The sequence below is a fragment of the Saccopteryx leptura genome, chromosome 3, assembly GCF_036850995.1.
Source record: "Saccopteryx leptura isolate mSacLep1 chromosome 3, mSacLep1_pri_phased_curated, whole genome shotgun sequence".
NCBI lineage: Eukaryota > Metazoa > Chordata > Mammalia > Chiroptera > Emballonuridae > Saccopteryx > Saccopteryx leptura.
In genome coordinates, this window is record NC_089505.1 from 227,100,461 (window position 1) to 227,123,409 (window position 22,949).

Below are 22,949 nucleotides of genomic sequence, written 5' to 3' on the forward strand. Positions count from 1 at the left end.
ACAAATTGTTCACTGACTCCATGTGTCCCCCTGCAGGTACCGTCCTGTCAATCGCCTGGGGGACCAGATGTTTACCAATGGCCAGACGGTGAACTTGCAGGCTGTCATGAAGGACGTGGTTCTGATCCGAAAGCTTCTGGCGTTGATGGCCCAAGAACAGGAACTGCCATGTGAGGTGGCAGCACCTGCCACAGATGAGGTCGGGGCTGTCTTGGAGCTGATGTTATAAATACACATGCTTAGTTCTGACTTTCTGCAGTGGGCGAGAATGCTGTGGTATGGGGGTACAGGCTGAGAATTGTGTAGAGGTGCCTGTGGGCTGTCAGTTGGGGGAAGTGTAAGTACTATCAGGAGCAAAGCATGGTCTGAGCACTGAAAAGTCTGAGTTGACACCCATGACCTTGGTTGAGTTGCTTTGATTTTGTGGGCTCATCTCTGTAACATGGGTAGGGTTTATCATGAGATTTTACACCTAGGCTGTTGTGGCCACCTGCCCTTGGCAGCTCTAGAAAAAGAGGTCTCTTCTCTTGGGCTCTAAGAATGTTTCTCCTGGATTACAGTATTAGATCCTGAATCACCTAGCTCTGTTTTTGGCTCATTAGTATCTCTAGGGTTGGGGTCAAGAAGGTAGTGTTGTAGATTCTAGGAATTTCCCAGAATAGGATTGTTAGGTTTGGGGCCTCGATTTTCTCATAAAAGATGGAGCCTGAATTCAGTTTTCCGATTTCAGCAAGCATTTCTCGAGCCCTTCACTGTGCCAAGTCTTTTTTTTTTTTTTGTATTTTTCTGAAGCTGGAAACAGGGAGAGACAGTCAGACAGACTCCCGCATGCGCCCGACCGGGATCCACCCGACACGCCCACCAGGGGGCGATGCTCTGCCCCTCCGGGGTGTTGCTCTGTTGCGTCCAGAGCCATTACAGCGCCTGAGGCAGAGGCCACAGAGCCATCCCCAGCACCCGGGCCATCTTTGCTCCAATGGAGCCTCGCTGCGGGAGGGGAAGAGAGAGACAGAGAGGAAGGAGAGGGGGAGGGGTGGAGAAGCAGATGGGCGCTTCTCCTATGTGCCCTGGCTGGGAATTGAACCTGGGTCCCCCGCACGCCAGGCCGACGCTCTACCGCTGAGCCAACCGGCCAGGGCCCCAAGTCTTTTTTTAAAATTTATTTATTTTTAAATTTTTATTTTATTTTATTTTATTTTTACAGAGACAGAGAGTCAGAGAGGTATAGACAAGGACAGACAGACAGGAACAGAGAGATGAGAAGCATCAATCATGAGTTTCTCATTGCGCATTGCAACACCTTAGTTGTTCAGATTGCTTTCTTATATGTGCCTTGACCATGGGCCTTCAGCAGACTGAGTAACCCCTTGCTCGAGCCAGCGACCTTGGGTCCAAGCTGGTGAGCTTTGCTCAAGCCAAATGAGCCAGCGCTCAAGCTGGCAACCTCGGGGTCTCGAACCTGGGTCTTCCGCATCCCAGTCCGATGCTGTATCCACTGCGTCACCGCCTGGTCAGGCTGTGCCAGGTCTTTAGTGCCTATAAAGAAGGTTTGTTGAGGTCACTGAAATCCTTCCCAGCTCTGAGATGCCCGTTGTCTGGACGCAGTTAGGAAGGGCTTTCTCATGCTTAAGTGTACTTACTGTACTGGCTTGAGTGTACTGCTGGGATAGTCCTGCTACCAACTAGGCCCGACACCAGGTGGCGTCAGTTACTTGTCCTAGGCACTCACATTCTGGGTTACCCAGCCTTTCTGCTTGGGGCTTTCTTTAATTTTGCCTAAGTTTTCTTAGCTGCAGTGTAGGTGTGCTTGTAAGAATCCTCATTATGAGAGGAATCTGCCATCTTCAAGCCCTTGTCCAGTTTGGAGGAGAAAGCCATGGATGAGCCAAGTCCAGTGACCAGGGAGAAGAACTTTATGTTGATATAAGTCCCTTAAAAATAAGGCAGCCCTTTGTCAAAAAGAAAAAAATAAGTAAATAAAAGCTGAGTGTCTGAAGAAATAAACAGTACCCTCTCTGATTCCGAAGGTCCTTTTTACCTGAAGTCACAGTGCCCTCTTTCTACCTGATTAATAGGATGTGTTAGTTCTTCCCCAACTTGCTTCCCACGTTCCATTCCCATGGCCATCCTCCCATGACTCGTGATTGCCTGGCGTGGGCCAGGCGCTGTTCTAGGCACTGAGAATACCCAGTGAGGCAGTCTCTCCTTCATAAGTAATCACATGACCCTGAGTCAGGTCATGCCACTGCAGTGAGTTAGGCTGACAGGGCCCCGTCATCATACAGGTGACCATCTCTCCCTGCTTCAGCCAGAGCAGAAAATACATCTGCCCTTCCTATAACTAAGGAAGACCCTCTTTTCCTCAGGTCGAAGACAAGCGTACTTCCATCATTAGTGGGTTCCACAACATTCTCATTTACCGCATCTTCACCCACCCTCCCACCCCCCTCCACCCACCCTCCCACCCCCCTCCTCCAACACACTGATGGGCTTCTTCTCTCATCTGACCCATACTGAGGGACATGGGACCATCTGTCTGTCTCCTGTGCCATACCCAGCTAGACGGGGCCAGTTGGTGGCTGGACAGTGTCAGTAGGTGGTGCTGTAAAGCTTAAGGCCTCAGGGCCTGTCTCCTAGGCAGGTAGGGGGAAGTGGAGGAGGCAGAGCCAGGGACAGAAAAGGATTGGTTGAATATTCCAATGATGCTTGGAAATCAGCCAGTCACTTGACAGATTCTGTTTGGGGACCCACATCCTAATTGATGACATGGAAAGTTGTATGGCAATCATTTTTCCTTTTAAGAAATTTTCTTTTTTTTTGTATTTTTCTGAAGCTAGAAATGGGGAGAGACAGTCAGACAGACTCCCGCATGCACCCGACCGGGATCCACCCAGCACGCCCACCAGGGGCGATGCTCTGCCCCTCCGGGGCGTCACTCTGCCGCTACCAGAGCTACTCTAGCGTCTGGGGTAGAGGCCAAGGAGCCATCCCCAGCGCCCGGGCCATCTTTGCTCCAATGGAGCCTTGGCTGCGGGAGGGGAAGAGAGAGACAGAGAAGAAGGAGGGGGGAGGTAGAGAAGCAAATGGGCGCTTCTCCTGTGTGCCCTGGCCGGGAATCGAACCCGGGTTCCCCACACGCCAGGCCGACGCTCTACCGCTGAGCCAACCGGCCAGGGCCTTAAGAAATTTTCCATCTGCATTTTTATAAGCGCTTTGGATCAAGTTTTTCCAAGACCATATAAATAAAGTTGACACTCCATATGAGAATTTTTATCTGGCAAGATAACAGTTTCATAAAAAGTATAGATGTGGAAGAATTTCAAGGGTTGCCTTAAAAATTAGATATTGAAGGACTTCAGCACCTGATGCTAATAGTTTGATGAAATAAGCTACCATGTTGGAGAAGCCCACATGGCAAATAATTAAAGGTGGCCTCTGGTCAACAGCTGACTAGGAACTGAGGCACTCAGCCTGGCAGCCCTTGAGAAACTGAATTCTGCCAACAACCCTGTCAGCTGAGAGTTAGTTCCTTCCCCAGCGAACCTTCAGATAAGAGCTCAGCACTGGCTGGCGGCATCACAGCCCAGAGACACTGAAATGGGAAAGCCAGTCCCTGACACACAAACTGTGAGATAATAAATGTGTGTTGATGGAAAAGAAAAGAAAGGAGCCTGCTTATAAATTAATTTTACTACTGGAAAGAGATGGGCTGGGAAATACGTAATGGGGCTGATGTTTAGTTGATGCATACTGACACTAGGATGTGCAAGAAGTAAAACCAAGCCTGGGTTTTTTTGAGGTTTTCCATTGTGCCTGTTTTCTTGGTTGTTTTGCCAGGAAAAGGACTCTTCGGTTGTGATGGACCAATCCTTCCTGAGTATGCTTCCAGGCCAGTCCCTCACAGACAAGCTGTACAACATCTGGGTTCGCCTTCAAAGCCATGTCAATATCGTATTTGATAGCGAGATGGACAAATTAATGGTGGAAAAGTACCCTGGCATTAGACAGGTGAGCAGTAAGTTGGAACTCCATTGCTAGCTGAAGGGTTAATTAATAAACATTTCTGTTGAAACAAAATAATCAACATACTTGATTTTTTTAATGCTTTCTTTGGATCACCTCTTCCCCCATAAAGATCCTGGAGAAGAAGGACGGCTTATTCCGAAAGCACATGATGGGAAAGCGAGTGGACTACGCAGCCCGTTCTGTCATCTGCCCAGACATGTACATCAACACCAACGAAATAGGAATCCCCATGGTGTGTGCGGAGGGCTTCGTGTGCTACTGTTGGGTGGCAGGTGGGGGTGTTGAGGGCTGGGGCAAGGTGGGTGGCAGATTGAGGTGACTTAGGTGGGGACAGCTTCTGCCTCGTCCTGGATCAGTTGTTTGGAGGGGATGCGAGGCTGTGCGGTGGCGTTGCTCTCCTTGAGAGTCTGCAGACACCTACCTTTGAGGAGACCCTCTTCCAGGGAAGCAGGGAGCTGATGGCAGCGTGTTCCACAACCTTGCCTGCATGTCTTCCTTCTGCCCATCTTAGCCTGGTTTTTACACGTTCCTAGTTGAAGTGGCTACATGGCAGAGATGAGCCAGAGGGAAAGGGGGATTTCCATCCCATGTACTCCCTGGTGTCGGGATCAGGAATGTGTCGCCATGGTTGCCAGGGAGAGGGAGGAGAAAACTGTCAGAGAGGATGCAATGGTCAGTACTCTCATTCCTCCCGGTTCCTCTGGGTAGCGGTTAGCCATCCACCCATTAGTGTCTCCTTGGGGAGCCAGCCTCCTTTTTCACTTACCCTCTGGTTCAAGCTGTGGTGCTCATTAGCAGCAGCCCTTTAATCGGCTTCCTTCTTAATGGGCCTTGAGGTCAGTGTTATGAAGATGGTTTAATTCCCTCCGTGGAGCCTCATTTCCTTCTGCTGCTCTCGGGGGAGTCCTGGGAGTGAGCAGAGCTCAGCTGCTCTGATGGCCCTGCCTGCCCACTGCCTCCTCTCAGGCACCTTTGGCTTCCTCAGTAAGGGCATGACGAACCAGGGACAAGAGACAGTACACTGAGTCCTGTGCCTGGTGCCTCTTGGGAACCATAGGGCTTTGCACCCGGAAGCTGGGTCAGGAGGTAGGGAACGGCATTGTGAAGCCGGTGGTGATCTTCGTGAGTCTGAGGCCTTGAGGGGAGAGGCCCATGAGCTGTTTGTTGCTTTCTCTGTACAAGGGGCAGGGGTTGCCCCTGTTGGCTTTGGCCTCATGGTGCCTAGAGTGTCCCCAGCTTTGGGAGAGAGAGTTGGTGTTGCCTCTCTTACCACTTTCAGAGGTGTCAGGTCTTTCTTTCTTGGGTCAGATCTGGGTTTATTTGGTAATAGCTTGGCCTGAGGGGACTCTGAAATTACCCCTTGGCCACCTCCAGTCTGCCCCAGGTCTCAGGACAGTGGTAGCCCAGCATTGTCACTAGATGGCCATGAGGAGCAGAGCATGTGGAACTGGCTCTTGGTCTCTTGTGGTACATCCTTTCCCGAGGGCCCTGTGGAGAGGGGTTTCAGGAGTGAAGGAAGTGGAATACATTTGCAGACTCAGCAGGGAACCTCCACGTAGACTAGCCGGGAGCATCCCCATGAAGTTCACATTCCTGTGGTGGGGACACATAAACACAGGAGCACCCCCCCCCCCCCCCCCCAGACAATCCATGCTCAGCGTGTCTGCAAAAGCGGAACCAGCTGCAGGGAGGGCGTGCAGGGTGGGCCAACGGGACAGTCCTCACAAAATGCTGCTGGAGCAGAGAACTAGACAGATTCCACAAGGTTGTTTGCATAGGACTTTTCAGACCACTGTGTTTATTATGTGCAGTTAGGAGCATCAGAGAGTTTAGAACATTCAGTAGCTTGGAAACTCATTTAACTGGGGAGCTTGTTTTCCTTGGCGCATACATCGTGCAGGTCGGTGTTCAGTAGGCGCTGTGTTTTCTCATGTGTCAGAGGCCAAAGTGTCTTTAGGTGCCACCTTGATCACAGTGGCTGTCGGAACTGCCGAGGAGAGAGGTTCTGGTGCCACATCTGGGGTCAGGGCATGGGTCGCCATCAGCTGGTGATGTCTGCTGGGCTGTGGTGGTACTTGAGGGCAGGCATTTGCCACTTCTCTCACTTCTGTGTTCCCTTTGGAGCCCATAATCTACTGGCAGATGAGGAAATGAAGTGTTAGAATGGGTTAAAAAAATTCTAGTGTGTAAACTGTGATGATACTTGGAATATTCACTCCAGACTGCTGGAGAAGGAGACCCAGTTGGTTCCCTGGAGACGCAAGTGTGGGAAAATGGCTCTGTGGAGAAGACGGCAGGATGTCACTTTCCTCCCTGAAGACCTTTTTGGCTAAGACCGCACCTCTATGTCTTCAGGAAAAAGTCATACAGCTTGTTGAGACAGATTTTGGGTCCACCCTGAATTTTTATATTTACTCCTTTTTTCCAGGTGTTTGCCACAAAACTGACCTACCCCCAGCCAGTGACCCCGTGGAATGTTCAGGAACTGAGGCAAGCAGTGATCAACGGCCCCAATAAACACCCGGGAGCGTCCATGGTCATCAACGAGGATGGCAGCCGCACAGCCTTGAGCGCTGTGGACCTCACCCAACGGGAAGCCGTGGCCAAACAGCTCCTGACACCAGCCACGGGGACACCAAAGCCCCAGGGGACAAAAATTGTAAGCAGTGGGCAGATTTAGATTTGATCAGTGACTGCTGGCCATTGGCTGTGGCTCCAGGGAGGGCTGTGGCAGGAACGCTGTGTGAGCTGTTTCTGCCTCCCCCAGATGAAGCTTCTCCCTCAGGTGGGTGTCCTAGGGCCTTGGCACCGTGAGTGAGGCTTCATGTGGCTGTCTTACGCCATGCCACACAGGGCTGGGCACACATCAGGAGTTCCAGAGGCTCTTGAATAATAACTTAGTTGTGGTCCTGGGCAGGAGGATTTGCTGCCCTTGCCCAGGGATTTTCAAAGGGTGGCCCTCAGATTGACAACGGCAGCAGCAGCATCCCTGGAGCTTGTGAGAAATACACATTCACCTACTCACCTACTGAACAAGGGCCTCTGGGGAATGTGACCCAGGCATTTCTGTTTTTTGGGTTTCTTTTGTTTTTTTTTTGTGGCAGAGAGAGTCAGAAAGAGGGACAGATAGGGACAGACAGACAGACAGGAAGGGAGAGATGAGAAACATCAATTCTTAGTTGTGGCTCCTTAGTTGTTCATTGATTGCTTTCTCATATGTGCCTTGACCAGGGGGCTACAGCAGACTGAGTGACCCCTTGCTCAAGCCAGCAACCTTGGTCCAAGCTGGTGAGCTTTGTTCAAACCAGATGAGCCCGCCCTCAATCTGGCAACTTCAGGGTCTGGAACCTGGGTCCTCGGCATCCATGTTTGACACTCTATCCACTGCGCCACCGCCTGGTCAGGCAGGCGTTTGTGTTTTAACAAGTGCTGTGGAGGTTTCCTCTGCGTGCTAAAGTTGAGAACTTCCCCAAAGGAAGACTATTCTATGTCAGTGATAACTAGTAACTGACAGGTTTCATCTGCTGCTTCAGGTTTGATGATCACTAGTGGTACTGTGTTGAGGGGTCTGAGCCTCACCTGGGCTCCACTCACAAGAGTATGTGATTGATTAGCAATGTTGTCTGAGAGCATGAGTCAGCGGGTGATAGCGTTTAAATAGATTCAGTTTGGGTTTAATTTCCGATTGATGGCTGAGTCACGGAGTGACTGCGTTTTCTTCACCTGTCTGCACCTTTGTGACCTCTCCTTGCTCTCTAACACATTTACACCCAGTGGCTGCCCAGGTCTTTAGCAGTGGGTTTGAGTATTACCGTTTCCTCAGCCATGGAAGAACTTGGGAGGAGAAGCAGGAACAGGAAGCGCTCTTGGCCTCGCTGCGAGCCCGTTGGTTTCCAGTGGTCTTCGTGGTGGCCGGTCGTCCTGCTTGCTCTCCTGTGGTTTCATCTTTGGTGGGAGGGGACATGTGCAGAAACAAGTCGCCTGCTGTTTGCTAGGAGCTGTGTGAGAGGTGAAGAGAGGTCAAGGTGTATCTCACTTAACTCACAGTGAACTCAAGTCAGACATGGGAAGCAGCCGCAATAGGAAACTTGAGGAGAAAAATAGAGGGAAGCCGAGTGGGGTCCAGTGGGACTGCGTGAGGGCCCACAGCCTGCCATGTGCTGCACTTTGCCAGTCACCAAGGACAAGACCCCGCCACCCTGGGTTTACAGTGTCACTCCCAGGGGATGAGACTGGAAATGCGTGACCCACCATTGAGTGCTGTGGCAGACACAATAGGGGATAACAGCGGAGGTCAGTGACTGTGTACCTGAGCTCGAGAAGAAGGGCTAGTGTTGCAGGGTGGGTTCGGAGCTGTCGGGAGGCAGGTGAGAGCTACAAGGGAGCCCATGAACATAGAGGGTGTTTCAGAGAACCATGGGGACTTGCGGTAGATGGGGTCAGCATGAAAAAGGGAGAGCAGGTGGGAAGGTAGCATGGCTTACAGAACAGGAGAACGGGAGGGCCCTGGAAGGAGGCGTCTGGCCTTCTAAACCAAGGCGACGGTAGGGAATATAAGATCCCATCTTCTGTAAAAGGTAGGAATGTGGAACTTAGATTAGGGGGCCACAGAATTAAGAAATGAGAATATCAGTGTCAGACTCTTTAACCTCAAAGTGCCATGGAGAGAGAAAAGGGGGCAGGAGAATTGGGAAGCGGAGGACGAAGAGAGTGACAGGCTGGCTTGCTGCTTTGGTGTCTGCGCCTGTCCTCCCCCACGTGGTGAGGGGCTCTGCCAGGTCAACACCAGCTGCTGGGTATCTGTATCCTCCAGGGGCGCCTACTAGTGTCTGTGGAGTTAAATATGAATTTCAAGAAGAGTGAGGAAAGAGAGGGAAGGCGCAGCAGTGAAGGTCACCCGTGACCCAGGAGACCAGTTTGACAAAGGGACAGGAACCAGTGCCTTGTGAGGCAGCAAGGGCAGTAGCTTAGGGCCTTTGAAAGAAAAAAGTAGCAGTATGTGTGTGTGGGGGGGTGTTCCGACCTTACTGGGGTGTGAGGGCGAGGCAGCTGCACAAGAGCTTCAGTGGCCTCGTATCTATAGGGTTGGAGATGAGCGGGGTGAGGGAGCAGGGGGGCCTCGAGGGAAGGTGGTCTCACTGCCACCCGTTGGTCAGTTCACAGGATACAACTGAAACGAGTTCTGAGCAGCAGTGACGTTGTGTGAGGTCAGCCCAGGTGCTTGTCCTCCTGCTGAAGTTCAGATCCTGAGCACCTTGTCCCTGCTCTCTCTCCAGCCTCTGCAGGGCTCACCCTTCCCACTCCAGCCATCCCCAGGATGCAGGGCTTCCTCCCCTTGGGGCCTTGTATGTGCTGTCCCTGGGCCCTCCCCTGCGCTCCTGGCTAACTCCTGCTCATCCTTCAATTCTCAGCAAGGTCCTCATTCCTCCAGGGCAGGGATCCACAGATGTTTTCAGCAAAGGGCTAGCTAGTAAATACTTGAAGCTTTGGGGTCCATACAGTCTGTCGCAACAATCTGACCCTGTTGTAGCATCAGGCCGCCACAAGTAGTACATAAACAAAAGGGTGTGCTGTGTTCTCAGAAAAACCTTATTTACAAACACAAGTAGCTCACCTTCGGACTGTAGTTTGCCCTCTCAAAACTTGTATGCTGCCCTCCCATTTGTTCCCACACACCCTTATCATCCCATGGCTCACTGCTTAGTGTTGTCACTGTGTATGTACCCATCTGTCCACCGCTGAGTTCCTCACTCTAATGTGAACAAGGGCAAGATGCCCTGCTCACTGCTCAGGAAACCCCCGTGGAGCGGATGGACCCAGGTTGAGGTTTGGGAGGCGCTGAGGCGTGAGGGACCGCGTTGAACCTAAAGTGGCGCAGGGGCAAAGACAGGAAGGCATTTGTTGAAAGAAAAGTAGTTCTTACATTCTGACCTCGGGACTCAGGATGATTATCTTTGGTCTCCAAAATCTCAGTAATGTCATATGCAATACAGACACGTCTCATCAGATACACATGCACTTACCATTTATTTCTCACTTGTAAAGGAAGACATTGGTTGATGGAGTTGTGTATAAATCAGGACCAGGCTAGAGCGCTGGGTGAAGTGACAGGTCCAGGTGAGGATGAGAGAGGGGTTAGAGAAAAGGGGTAAAGACAACAGAAAGACCTGTTTCCTGGGAGGTGTGGAATCTCGACTCCTTCCTGTGTGGGCCTTGGGAGTGGCGGGGGAAGTGGCCAGCATGGCTGAATTGTGCTTCTCAGCCCAGCAGTCTGCCAGAAGCTGATTTTGGCTCTGGGTCTGCCTCTGAAAACTCTGACCGGGGCACTAGGGCACACTAATTTTCACTGAAGTATTTATTTAGAGACAAGAGAAAGGAAGGGCCTTAGGTTTGGGTTGGCGAGGGCAACACCCTGTGCTCCAGGGTTTCTGTTTGGGTTGGCCGGTGCCTGCCAGTCTGGCCTGCATGCCTTCCCAGCTGTGGGGTTTGCTTATTCTAGAGGATGTGTTAAATTTGTGAGACTGAGATCCAAGGCCCAGCCTGGGGTTTTGGGCCAGGGCCACAGGTCCGGCAGTGTCTCCCTTGAGAGCCTAAAGAAATAAAGACCTTGAAAGTCAGCTCAGGCTTTGTGACGTGCCCTGGGAAGATGCTCATGGGAATTCACAGAATCCAGGTCTCCCGGGAAACATGGATATGGGGCAGGGAGGCTAAGGTTTGAATTCCCTGGGGAACAGAAAGACTGACTGCGCCCATTGCTTTTGGGCCAGCCTTTCAAAATGTGAGGGCTTTGCTTCCTGCCCTCAGCCCAGAGGAGGATGGGGGGGGGGGCGCGTGAGATGGGGACCAGCTCTTAGCAACCTCTAGCCTCTGTCTTTCTCCAGCATCCTGACGCAGCTTCATAAATAGGGACAACATCAGAACATATTAGTCTTGTAGTAATTCACTGTTTGGCCAGCCTGTTATTTGCCGGGATTGAGAGGAGTCTCTGAGTCTCCGAGTCTCCGTGTTCCCCTGGGCTGCTAAGGGGCATGGGGCATGCAGATTAGCTGGAGTGTCAATTGCCTTTATTCAGTTGTATTCTGAAGTAGCATTTATATGCATCATTTTGGAAGCTCAGTAGTTAATATAACATAACATAAGTTAAAGGGCAGTAAAAAGCTTAGTGAGCCTTAATTAAAGTCAGCTTTGTCAAGAGAGCTGTTCTGTCACAGGAGGACATGACCAGTAACATTGGTGATGGAAAAGAACGTGAAATGTAGTTATCTTTAAGGGGTAAAATTACTTGTGGTGTTTTTTTTTTAACTGAATTTATTGGGGTAACAAACTTTTTTGTCTTTATTTTATGTTTTTCCCCCACAATGAATGTATCACTTGTGCAGTAGTTTTTTTGTTTTGTTTTGTTTTTTGTTTTTTGTGAAAGAGACAGAGAGAGGGACAGATAGGGACAGACAGGCAGGAAGGGAGAGAAATGAGAAGTATCAATTCTTTTTTTTTACAGGAACAAGAGAGAGAGAGGGATAGATAGGGACAGACAGGGAGAGAGATGAGAAGCATCAATCATCAGTTTTTCATTGCGACACCTTAGTTGTTCATTGATTGCTTTTTCATATGTGCCTTCACTGTGGGACTATAGCAGACTGAGTAACCCCTTGCTCGAGTCAGCAACCTTGGGTCAAAGCTAGTGAGCTTTTTTTTTTTTCCTCAAGCCAGATGAGCCTGCGCTCAAGCTGGCGACCTCAGGGTCTCGAACCTGGGTCCTTCTGCATCCCAATCCGACGCTTTATCCACTACGCCACCGCCTGGTCAGTGAGAAGCATCAGTTCTTTGTTGCAGCTCCTTAGTTGTTCATTGATTGCTTTCTCATATGTGCCTTGACCAGGGGGCTACAGCAGACCGAGTAACCCCTTGCTCAAGCCAGGGACCTTGGGCTCAAGCTGGTGAGCCTTGCTCAAACCAGATGAGCCTGCGCTCAAGCTGGCGACCTCAGGGTTTCAAACCTGAGTCCTCTGCATCCCAGTCTGAAACTCTATCCACTGCGCCACTACCTGGTCAGGCAGTTCTTGATTTCTTTAAAACTAGTTGAAGAGCTTTTAAAAAAAATTTTACAGAAGTATATACACACTCCTTGTCACATGAACAACACTAAGATATACAGGATATACACTGTGTTCGTAAAGTCATGGTGCACTTTTGACTGGTCACAGGAAAGCAACAAAAGATGATCGAAATGTGAAATCTGCACCAAATAAAAGGAAAACCCTCCCAGTTTCATACCTATTCAGTGCAGTTCGATGTGGGCTCCATTTGTTGCCCTACACACATCCAAACGATAGTGAAGTTCTTGCCACACACGGGTAAGGACTTCTGGTGTAACAGAGTGAATAACTTCTGTGATTCTCTATTTTAAGTGATTAATGTCGTGGTGCTTTGTTATAAACGCGCCGATATTCACGTTGCACTTTGGTCACAGATTCGAATTTAGTGAGCCACAGAACATACTGAACTTTCCTCTGTACCGTCCACATTTCGACTGGCATGGCCGTGGACTACTCCGCTGTATACACGGTGTTACGTCATCATCTGCACATGTGCACATGCTGCCACATCATCCTACAGGAACTGGGAGGGTTTTCCTTTTATTTGGTGCAGATTTCACATTTCTATGGTCTTTTGTTGCTTTCCTGTGACCAGTCAAAAGTGCACCATGACTTTACGGACACACTGTATAAAGGTAACAATAATAATAACGTAATGATGATATGTGCCTGTGAGGAGACCATAGTTACATCTTGAGGAAGATCTAAGCTCCCCTTTTCCTTGTGTATATAAACAGTACAGCCCGGTCTGTGGTGGTGTAGTAAATAGAGCCTTGACCTGGAGTGCTAAGGTCACTGGTTTGGAACCTCTGGCTTGCCCAGTCAAGGCACATAAAATCAGCAAGCAACGAACAACTAAAGTGAAGCAACTACAAATCAATACTTTTTGTCCTCCCCCTCCTTTCTGTGTAAAATCAATAAAGTCTTTAAAAAATAATAAAAATAAGCAGTACAAAGTTGGGTTGGGTTTTAAATTGCCTTATTCTTTCACTGTTGATGGCACCTAGATATTTTTTTTTACTGGAATACATTATTGCAATCTCTTCAGGACTAGTATAGATTTAACCCAACCTTTCTCTTCATTGTGTATTATTCCCTAGTACATGCCATGACTGACTTATTAGTGCCCTTTGTGGGCCAGCTAGATTGTTTCCAGTTTGTGCCACTGTAAACAGTGCTACATAAACATAATGTTTATAGAACCTTGCACTCGCACCCTTCTTCTGAAAGGCTAAAAGGAAGTGAGTTTTAAATGTTCTAGAATCTGTTATCAAATTACTTTCCCAAAAGTAATTTGTATGGCAATTTAAACTTTTTATTAGTTTTTTGAGTTTTCAGAGGGCTTGGAACTGGGAATTGAGTACCCTGTGTCCCATCCTGGCTCTACTATGTGAGGTTAGGCAAGGTACAGTATTTCCAAAATGTGTAGTTTATACTTAGAATAACGTACTTACCTGTAAGTGTTGGCGGGAGGAGGGATTCTAGAGGTCTGCCAGCTCCTTCCAGGCCCAGGCATTTTATGATTACACACAGATATGCTGTCTTCAGATGTGTTCATTTCTTTCTTCAGAATAATTCTCTGAGGAATTCAAGGCTCCAGAAAGGCCATGTGTCTTGAAAGAAGACAGAGATGACTAGACAGAGGCCTTGTCTGTTGTTTGTACCTCTAAGCCCAGAGCCTGGATGGGGCTATGCTGGACTAGTAGCTATTTCTCAAAGTACTAAGGGGCTTAGAACTATTTCTCAAATACTTTTTAAATTTTGCTCCAAACTAAAAATTCCCCTTTTATTTAATTGAATAAAGCATGAGACAGAAGCCACACTTGGCCAGGCTCAGGTGAGCTGTTGGAATAGTATCAACAGTAATGATGCTGAGTTGCCGCCGATCACCCCTTTATTCTGCACTCTGCCCCCAGGTGTGCCGACATGTGAAGAATGGGGACATTCTCCTACTGAACCGACAGCCCACCCTGCACAGGCCTTCCATCCAGGCACACCACGCTCGCATCCTGCCAGAAGAGAAAGTCCTACGGCTCCACTATGCCAACTGCAAGGCCTATAATGCTGACTTTGATGGAGACGAGATGAACGCCCACTTCCCCCAGAGTGAGCTGGGCCGGGCTGAGGCCTACGTCCTAGCCTGCACGGATCAGCAGTACCTTGTTCCCAAGGTAAGTCTGACCTTGAGGCCAATCCACAGTCATCACCGGCACAACTTGGCACTTTAGATCTGATCCCTCTCTGGCTTTGCAGTTAGTGGGCAGCTGCAGGGCCGAAGCATGTGGAAGAGGGTCCTGGTTTCTTCCAGGTGGGGCTTTCAGCCTTCTAGTTGCTTAGGGCCAGGCAAATGTTCCTGATTTGCTGCCTGCCTCTTAAAAGTGGAAATGATAAGGGTCATCACCAAAAACTGAGTTTAGTAGCTACATAATAGGTCTTGTTCTCCAGAATTATGTTTGAATCCTACAGTTTATTACCCATGGCAAGGATTAGAATCCCAACTGTGTTGGTCCCCATGGTTCTCAGATGACTTTGATCCTTTGAATTCTGATATGCATAAATTTTAAGAGACAACTTACCTCCAAGGGCCCAAATGAGATCCCCCTGCAGGCCACATTCCTTCTCTCTCTGAGGCTGGTCTCAGAGTCAGACCTATGTGGTTGTGGCCGTCCAGAGAACATGCATGAAGGATGCAGCTTCCTTTCCCTGGCCTGGCCAGGTGACCCATTCCAATTAAGTGGCGGGGCCCGAGTCAGCGTGCTCACGGGAGGATCAGTGGGGAAAGGGCAAGTCCCCAGTACCCCGCTAGGAGCGGTGTCACAGTTCACCACAGGAACACTACCAGAGAGCAGCAGATGGTTAAGTTTTGGTTGGCAGAGTGACCTCTGGACATTAACTGCATGGGGAGTTGGGGTGTTCTGAAGTTCTCCATCCAGTGAACGTGAATATTCTATACTTGATTTTATTTGAAAGGTGCTTCATGCTTAGCTGTGTGCTGCAAAGGGCAGGCCTGTTTAATCCAGTTGTGCCTTGTCACATGCTTGCACACCTGAGAGTTCCAGGTCATAAGACATACAGAACATAGTTGAATAAGCTTATATCAACCAAATAATTTTTTAAAATTTTATTTTCTAATCAAAGTTGACATAAAATGCTATATTAATTGCAGGTGTACAACATAGGGCTTAGACATTTATATACCTTACGAAGCGCACACCCCAATAAGTACCCAGTTGACACTATATATACATAGTTACTATGTTACTGACTATATTCCCTGTGCTATACTTTAAATCTCTTTGACTCTTTTTATAACTGCAATCTTTACTTCTTAGATTCTTTGACCTTTTCCAACCATCCCTTCCCTCTAACCCAGGGATAGTCAACCTTTTTATACCTACCACCCACTTTTGTATCTCTGTTAGTAAAATTTTCTAACCACCCACCGGTTCCACAGTAATGGTGATTTATAAAGTAGGGAAGTAACTTTACTTTATAAAATTTATAAAGCAGAGTTACAGCAAGTTAAAGCATATAATAATAATTACTTACCAAGTACTTTATGTCGGATTTTCGCTAAGTTTGGCAGAATAAATCTTTATAAAACAACTTACTATAGTTAAATCTCTTTTTATTTATACTTTGGTTGCTCCGCTACCACCCACTATAAAAGCTGGAATGCCCACTAGTGGGCGGTAGGGACCAGGTTGACTACCACTGCTCTAACCCATCTGGCAATCATTAATTTGTTCTCTATATCTGTGAGTATGTTTGTTTTGTTTGTTTTGTTTTTTATATTCCGCTTATAAGCAAAAACATTTGGTAATTTGTCTTTCTTTGCCTGACTTTTGTAACTTAGTATAATACTCTTGAGGCCATCCATGTTGTTGCAAATGGTAAGATTTTATTCATTTTATGGCCAAGTAATTCCATTGTGTGTGTGTGTGTGTGTGTGTGTGTGTATCTACCACAACTTGTTTGTTTTAGCAAGTGAGCAACAGAGAGATGAGAAGCATCAACCTGTAGTTGTAGCACTTTAGTTGGTCATTGATTGCTTCTCATACGTGCCTTGACCAGGGGACTCCAGCCAAGCCAGTGACCCCACACTCAAGCTGGTGAGCTTGTGCTCAAGCCGGCGACCGTGGGGTTTCTCACCTGGGACCTTCAGCGTCCCAGGTCAGTGCTCTATCCACTGCGCCACCACTGGTCAGGCTATCACAACTTTTTTATCCATTCATCTATTGATAGGTACTTGGGTGCTTCATGTCTTGGCTATTAGAAATAATGCTGCAGTAAACATAGGGGTGCATATATCTTTTCAAATTCGTGTTTTGGGTTGCTTTGGATATATACCCAGAAGGGGAATTTCTGGGTTATTAGGCAGTTTCATTTTTAGTTTTTTTAAGGAACCTCCATACTGCTTTCAGTAGTGGCTTCATCAATTTGAAGTCCCACCAACACTGCACAAGGGTTCCCTTTTCTCCACATAGTCATTTGTTGTGTGTTGATTTATTAATGGTAGCCAATCTGACAGGTGTGAGGTGATATCTTGTGGTGGTTTTAATTTGTATTTCTCTGATGATTAGTGATGTTGAGCATCTTTTCATATGTCTATTGGCCGTTTGTATGTCCTCTTTGGAGAAGTATCTATTGAGGCCCTCTGCCCATTTTCTAATTGGATTGTTTATTTTTTTGGTATTGAATTGTATGAGTTCTTTATCAATTTTAGATATAAACCCCTTATCGGTATCATTGGTGAATATGTTTTCCCATTCATAGGGTTGTCTTTTTATTTTGTTGATTTCCTTTGCTGTGCAAAAACCTTTTAGTTTGATGTAGTCTCATTTATTTATTTTTTCTTTTGTTTTCCTTGCCCAAGGAGACATATAAAAAATATTAGTAAGAAATGTCAGAAAGTTTACTGCCTATATTTTCTTCTAGGAGTTTATGATTTTGAGCCTTATATTTAAGTCCTTTTATTTTTTTAAAGATTTTATTTACTGATTTTTTTTACTGTCTTAACTCTGTATATTCTTGTCTATTTTAGCATAGGTTAATTGACCATATAGTAACAGCTTATTTCTGTACTATTTATTCTGTTCCATTGACCCGTGGGTCTGTTTTTATGGCAGTTCAATGCTGTTCTGATTACTGTGGCCTTGTAATATAGTGTGATAGCAGTTGGCTGTTTCCCACTTTGTTCTTTCTCAAGATTGCTGTGGTGATTCGCAGTCTTTGTGATTCCATGTGAATTTTTGGAATATTTGTTTTAGTTCTGTGAAATATGGCATTGGTATCTTGATAGGGCATGTGTTGAATTTATAGATTGCTTTGGGTAGTATGGATATTTCAATGATGTTAATTTTTCTGATCCATGAACATACTGTATGCTTCCACTTGATTTCTTTCTTTACTGTCTTATAATTTTGTGAGTACAGGTCTTTTACCTCTTTGGTTACATATATTTTTAAGTTTTCTTTCTTTTTTTAAATTTTTTTTATTTTTTATTTTTATTGAATCCAGAGAGAGGAAGGGGGGTAAGGGGGAGACAGAAGCATCGATCTGTTTCTGTATGTGCCCCAGCCAAGGACTGAACCAGCCACCTCTGCATTGCAAGACAATGCTCCAGCCAAGCAAGCCGTCCAGCCAGGACAAGTTTTCTTTCTTTTGATGCAGTTATAAATGGGAGTGTTTTCTCAGTTTCTCTTTGGTGTTCATTATTGATGTATAAAAATACAACCTATGTCTGAATATTTTTGTATTCTGCTACTTAACTGAACTTATTTTTCAGTGAAATCCTCAGGGTTCTCTCTATATAATATAATATGATGCCAATTGCAAATAATGACAGTTTTACTTCTTCCTTTTGGATTGCCATTTATTACTTTTTCTTGTTTGATTGCTATGGCTAGGACTTCCAGTACTACCTTGAATAAGAGTGGTGAAAGTGGACATCCTTTTCTTGTTCCTGATCTTAAGGATAACACTTTTATCTTTTCCCCTGTTGAGTATGATGTTAGCTGTGAGTTTGTCATATGTGGTCTTTATTATGTTGTAAAATCACTGTAGTTTTTACTCAACCCTCCATGTTTATGTTTTTGTCATTGTTTTTTAGTACTTTGTGTATGTGTGTGTGTAACTTAATTTATTGTAATTATACATGATCGTCCTACTTTTGTCCTTTAACCTTTGTAATAGCTTTACAATTGGTTGAATAAATTAATTTCTTAACAAATAAGTGATGCAAATAGGGAATGATCTGAGGGTTCACTTCTCTTTCAGTCAGTATATCTAGTCTTAGGCAAAGAGCTTTTGATTCTAGATATATATCATTCCCTAGTGTAAATGCCAAGAAGTAGAATCCTTATTTTTACTAATGGTTATAAAAACACGTTTTGAAGTATTTTGGTGGGAATATTCTAAGAGGACTAGAAGAACTAGTTTTTTTAAACTAGGAAAACCACTTTTTGTAGTGTTTTTGTTATATTTTTTCTTTTTTGTGGGGGGAGGAACAGACAGGGACAAACAAATAGGAAAGGAGAAAGATGAGAAGCATCAATTCTTCATTGCAGCACCTTAGTTGTTCATTGATTGCTTTCTCATATATGCCTTGACCAGTAGGCTCCAGCCGAGCCAGTGACCCCTTGCTCCAGCCGGTGACCTTGGGCTCAAGTCAGTGACCCATGCTCAAGCTGGTGAGCCTGCACTTAAGCTGGTGGCCTTGGGTTTTTGAACCTGGGTCCTCAACATTCCAGGCCTATGCTGTATCCGCTGTACCATCACATAGTCAGGCAGTATATTTTTTTTTGTTTCCATTTCTCTTCGTTCATTTTTTATTTGTTTTACATTTCTAGCTGCTCTTCCTTAACTAACCATAGTGCATACGCAAAGTATTTTGGGTTGTTCGTATGTATATAATAGAGTTGTGTATTTTCTTCTTATGTAAAATAGGAAATGAATGGAACTTTCTTTTCCGGTAAACTGTTAAACTTCTTTTCTTTGTGGACTAATTTTTTTCTTTTATTTTTATTGTATTTATTAAGGGCCAGTGCTTTGTGGAAATTGCTTTTAACAAGACTTAAGAATAGTTTTCTGACTTCTACTTAGCTAGAAGATTCAAGTCATAGAAGACCCTAATTCTCTAAGCATCCTGACCAAAGACATTAAATCATTTTGCTGTGATATTAAGTAGAGTAGGATAGCTAAAAAGTATGTGGGTTTTTGATTTAGAGATGGACATTTTGATCCTAAGCAGGATTTAGGATATTAAGAATCATAAATTGACCCTTAGTAAATTTCTTTAATCAGCATTTCTTCCTAGAATTCATGATTATTGCACTGAAAGCAGTTTAGCCATTAAGGTAATTTTCTAGTCATGTAGAAATCTGGACAGACAGAGAAGGCATGGAGTAGATCACATAACTTGTAATTATGTTCTTTAAAGGAAGAAAACAAAAAGAAAAAATCTGTATCTGCCTCCAAAGATTGTGGGATGAGTCAAATGCATAACACTGGTTTGGGTTTTCCCCCAAGCAAAATAAGACATCTTTGGAACAAAATGCAAAATTTGATTTTTATTCAGATTAGTAACTCAGAACCTTCATAAGAAGGGCTGTGTGCTTTATCTGATCTTGCCTGACACACAGCATCTATTCAGCCCATTTGTATTAATTAGCTTTGAGTTTACACAGAAACATTGTCATAGTATTTAGACTGTCTGACAAGTATCCTTGTTAGCTTTTGAATTAGTATGTGTGGTTTAATTCCTGGAACTTCTCCAAGGCTGCATTTGTGAGTTCCTTTAGCCCTAGTTCTTAAACATGGCCATAATCTTCCATCTTATTTAACAAATAATCAAAGGATAGCTATCTTTAGATCCAAGGCACAGATCTTTCGCAAGTTCCCATAAACATTGAAGAGTTTGCAAAAATAACTGCTTCTAAAAGAGTGTCAGTGACCACAACTATTTTTACTTTAGTGTGCCTTATATTACCATGAGCACAGACCTGTAGATAAGGATCAGAAAAACTGTAACAGGTGTCAAAGGAAATTAATATACCCACCAAAACTGGGCTTTTATAAAAGCCCTAGTTTGAACATATGGTTGATAACAGCCCTTTCTAAGGTCCCACCATGACCATGTGCTAAACACCCTTATGTGGACATACTTTCTACAGTCACATATGGGACTTCTCATGACCCCATCAAGGAACCTTTGCCTAAACCCCTGCCTCCCTGCACTAACTCCAAGTCACTCCTCAGGCCTTGCTGTCATACTGCCCCTCGGAGAGGTGTTCCTGACCATCCTCCTACCTCAAATCTAGATGATGAGCCATTCTGCTATTTTCTTCTTCTTTTTTTTTTAAGGTGAGAGGAGGAGGGGAGGTAGCAAGGCAGACTCCTGCATGTTCCCTGGCCAGGATCTACCCAGCAACCTCATCTAGGGCCATTGCTTGAGTGCTAAGCTATTTTTAGCATCTGAGGCTAATGCGCTCCAAGGAAACTATCTTCAGTGCCCAAGGCTGTGCCACACTCAAACCAATCAAGACACTGGCTGCAGAAGGGCAAGAGGGAGGGAAGGGAGCAAGAGGTGGGGAGAAGAAGATGGTCACTTCTCCTGTGTACCCTGACCAGGAATTGAACCTGGGACATCCATAAGTCAGGCCAGTGCTATCCACTGAGCCACCGGTGAGGGCATCCATTCTGCTATTTTCATCCATGTCATTTAAAACTTTTTGTGTCAATGTATATATCCAGTCATTTGTTTACTGTCCAGTTCTTCCTCATCATAAGGGATTGTGTCTGTATGGACCACTGAAGTAGACTGAAGGTCTAACAGAGTGCTTAGGCAATATAGTAGGCTCCCAAAAACTATTTGTTGAATGGATGACCAATTTAGAGGAGAACCAGGCCAGAAATGTGTGAAAAATACTAAAGCATAAAACCAAAATATAAAAACAGGAACATAATCAGAGCAGCCAGCCCAAATTTATGCATAAATGCCAAAAATATGCTGGAGTAACTAGAAGCAGATGGGATTACGGAGGAAAAGCTTGGGGAAATGGATGAATTTGAAGCAGTTTTTTTTTTTTTTTTTTTTGGTCTTTTTCAAAAGAGAGAAAGAATGGAGGGAGGAGATGCATCAACTGATAGTTCCTTTCACTTTAGTTATACATTTCATGTACAAGCCTTGGCCAAGGCTGTGTGCCAGTGACCCCTTGCTCAAACTAGTGACCTTGGGTTTTTCAGCGACCTTTGGGCTCAAGCTGGTGAGCTTTGGGATTGTGTGGACAATCCCCCTGCTCAAGCCACCTTGGGGCTTTGAACTGACGACCTCAGCATTCCACTGCACCACCACCTGTCAGGGCTGAAGCAGTTTTGATATATATGAAGCATTTGCTGTGGGCAAATGGCAAAGGTGGAATCCAGTTAGGAAGTCCTGGTCATGTGCTTTGGGTGGTAATTTGCTATCAAAATGGGAGGCCTAGGCACCAGCCTCCTGAGTCTGTGGGAAGGACAGCACAGGACTAGAAGGCAGGGCTGTTCCTAGTAGGCGGCTTCTAAGCAGGTGATTAGGAATTAGAATGTGACTTAAAATTTATCTTTGTTCTTTGTCCCTTGTCTGTTTTGATTTGTAGGATGGCCAGCCTTTGGCAGGCTTGATCCAAGATTACATGGTTTCGGGTGCAAATATGACCACTCGAGGTTGCTTTTTCACCCGGGAGCAGTATATGGAACTGGTATACCGCGGACTCACAGACAAAGTGGGACATGTGAAACTCTTCCCTCCTGCTGTCCTGAAGCCTTTTCCACTGTGGACAGGAAAGCAGGTAATGGAGAAAACAACCAGAGTATATATCAGAAGGAAACCGGCCACTCATAAAAGGTTTCATTCCCAGGAGAGCCAGAGGCAGAGAAATAAATCAAACAATAGTGTGACTTTCTCTTTGACGGCTCCTGGGTCTGGGAGGTTTCAAGGGAGTATATACTAAGAGTAGGCTGCATGGTTTCTATCCTTTGCTTCTAACTTAAACTCAATGTTTCGTAATCCAAATATGGTGGCCATAGGCAGTAGTGTGGTAGTAGTGATGGTAATATTTGTTGGGAAGGGCCTAGTGCTTTGCTGAGTGCATTAGATATGTTACCTTATTTAATCCTCATAACAACCTGCACTGCAGAGACCACTTTTATCACCATTTAGCTGTTGAGGATATTGAGGCTTAGAGGAGTTAAATGATATGCCTGAGCCTAGAGGAGACAGCTGGGATTCAAACCCAGGATTTTCTGACTCCCAAAGCACCACACTATACTTCCCTTTAAACTAATAAAAATAATAGTATATGTAGGGCCAAATAATAAAGTGCAGTGAAATATGTGTTTCTGCTGTTGGCTGGGTCTCCAGGTTCATCCTTAAGGCCGAACTACTAATTAGCTATATGATCTTGGCCCTCTGGACCTTGGTTCTTTATCTATAAAACAAAGGCCTTCTGGTTGATGATCTCTGAGTCTGTGGACCTGGGACTTGACTTGTTTTTGGTTGTTAAACCAGCCTTAAATTCCTGGATATTCTTTACTTGGTTGTGAGGCATTACTTTGTCTGTATATTACTGAATTAATCAAAGTTTAGTTTAGACCTTTTTTTTTTTTTTTTGGTATGTGTTCATGAGGGATATTGAGCTATAGTTTTCTTCTCTTGTAATATTTTTGCCTGGTTTTGGTACCAGAGGTTACTTTATAGTTGGCTTTATAGAATGAGTTGGGAAGTGGTTCCTCTTTAGTTTTCTGTAAGAGTTTGTGTAGTACTGGGTTTTTTTTCCTTAAATGTTTGGT

The 22,949-nt window shown here is 45.7% G+C and overlaps 1 protein-coding gene across 2 annotated transcripts in view; it reads left to right on the top strand.

Moving 5' to 3' along the window:
* The window catches only part of POLR1A (RNA polymerase I subunit A), a 102,848-nt gene that overhangs the window by 35,793 nt on the left and 44,106 nt on the right, over positions 1-22,949 (top strand). For both annotated transcript variants that reach the window (XM_066377779.1, XM_066377780.1), the window contains 6 exons: positions 37-199; positions 3,838-4,008; positions 4,136-4,258; positions 6,455-6,685; positions 14,039-14,293; positions 21,758-21,949. In XM_066377779.1, coding sequence (XP_066233876.1) covers positions 37-199; positions 3,838-4,008; positions 4,136-4,258; positions 6,455-6,685; positions 14,039-14,293; positions 21,758-21,949 — 1,135 coding nt within the window. The remainder of the gene's footprint in view (positions 1-36; positions 200-3,837; positions 4,009-4,135; positions 4,259-6,454; positions 6,686-14,038; positions 14,294-21,757; positions 21,950-22,949) is intronic.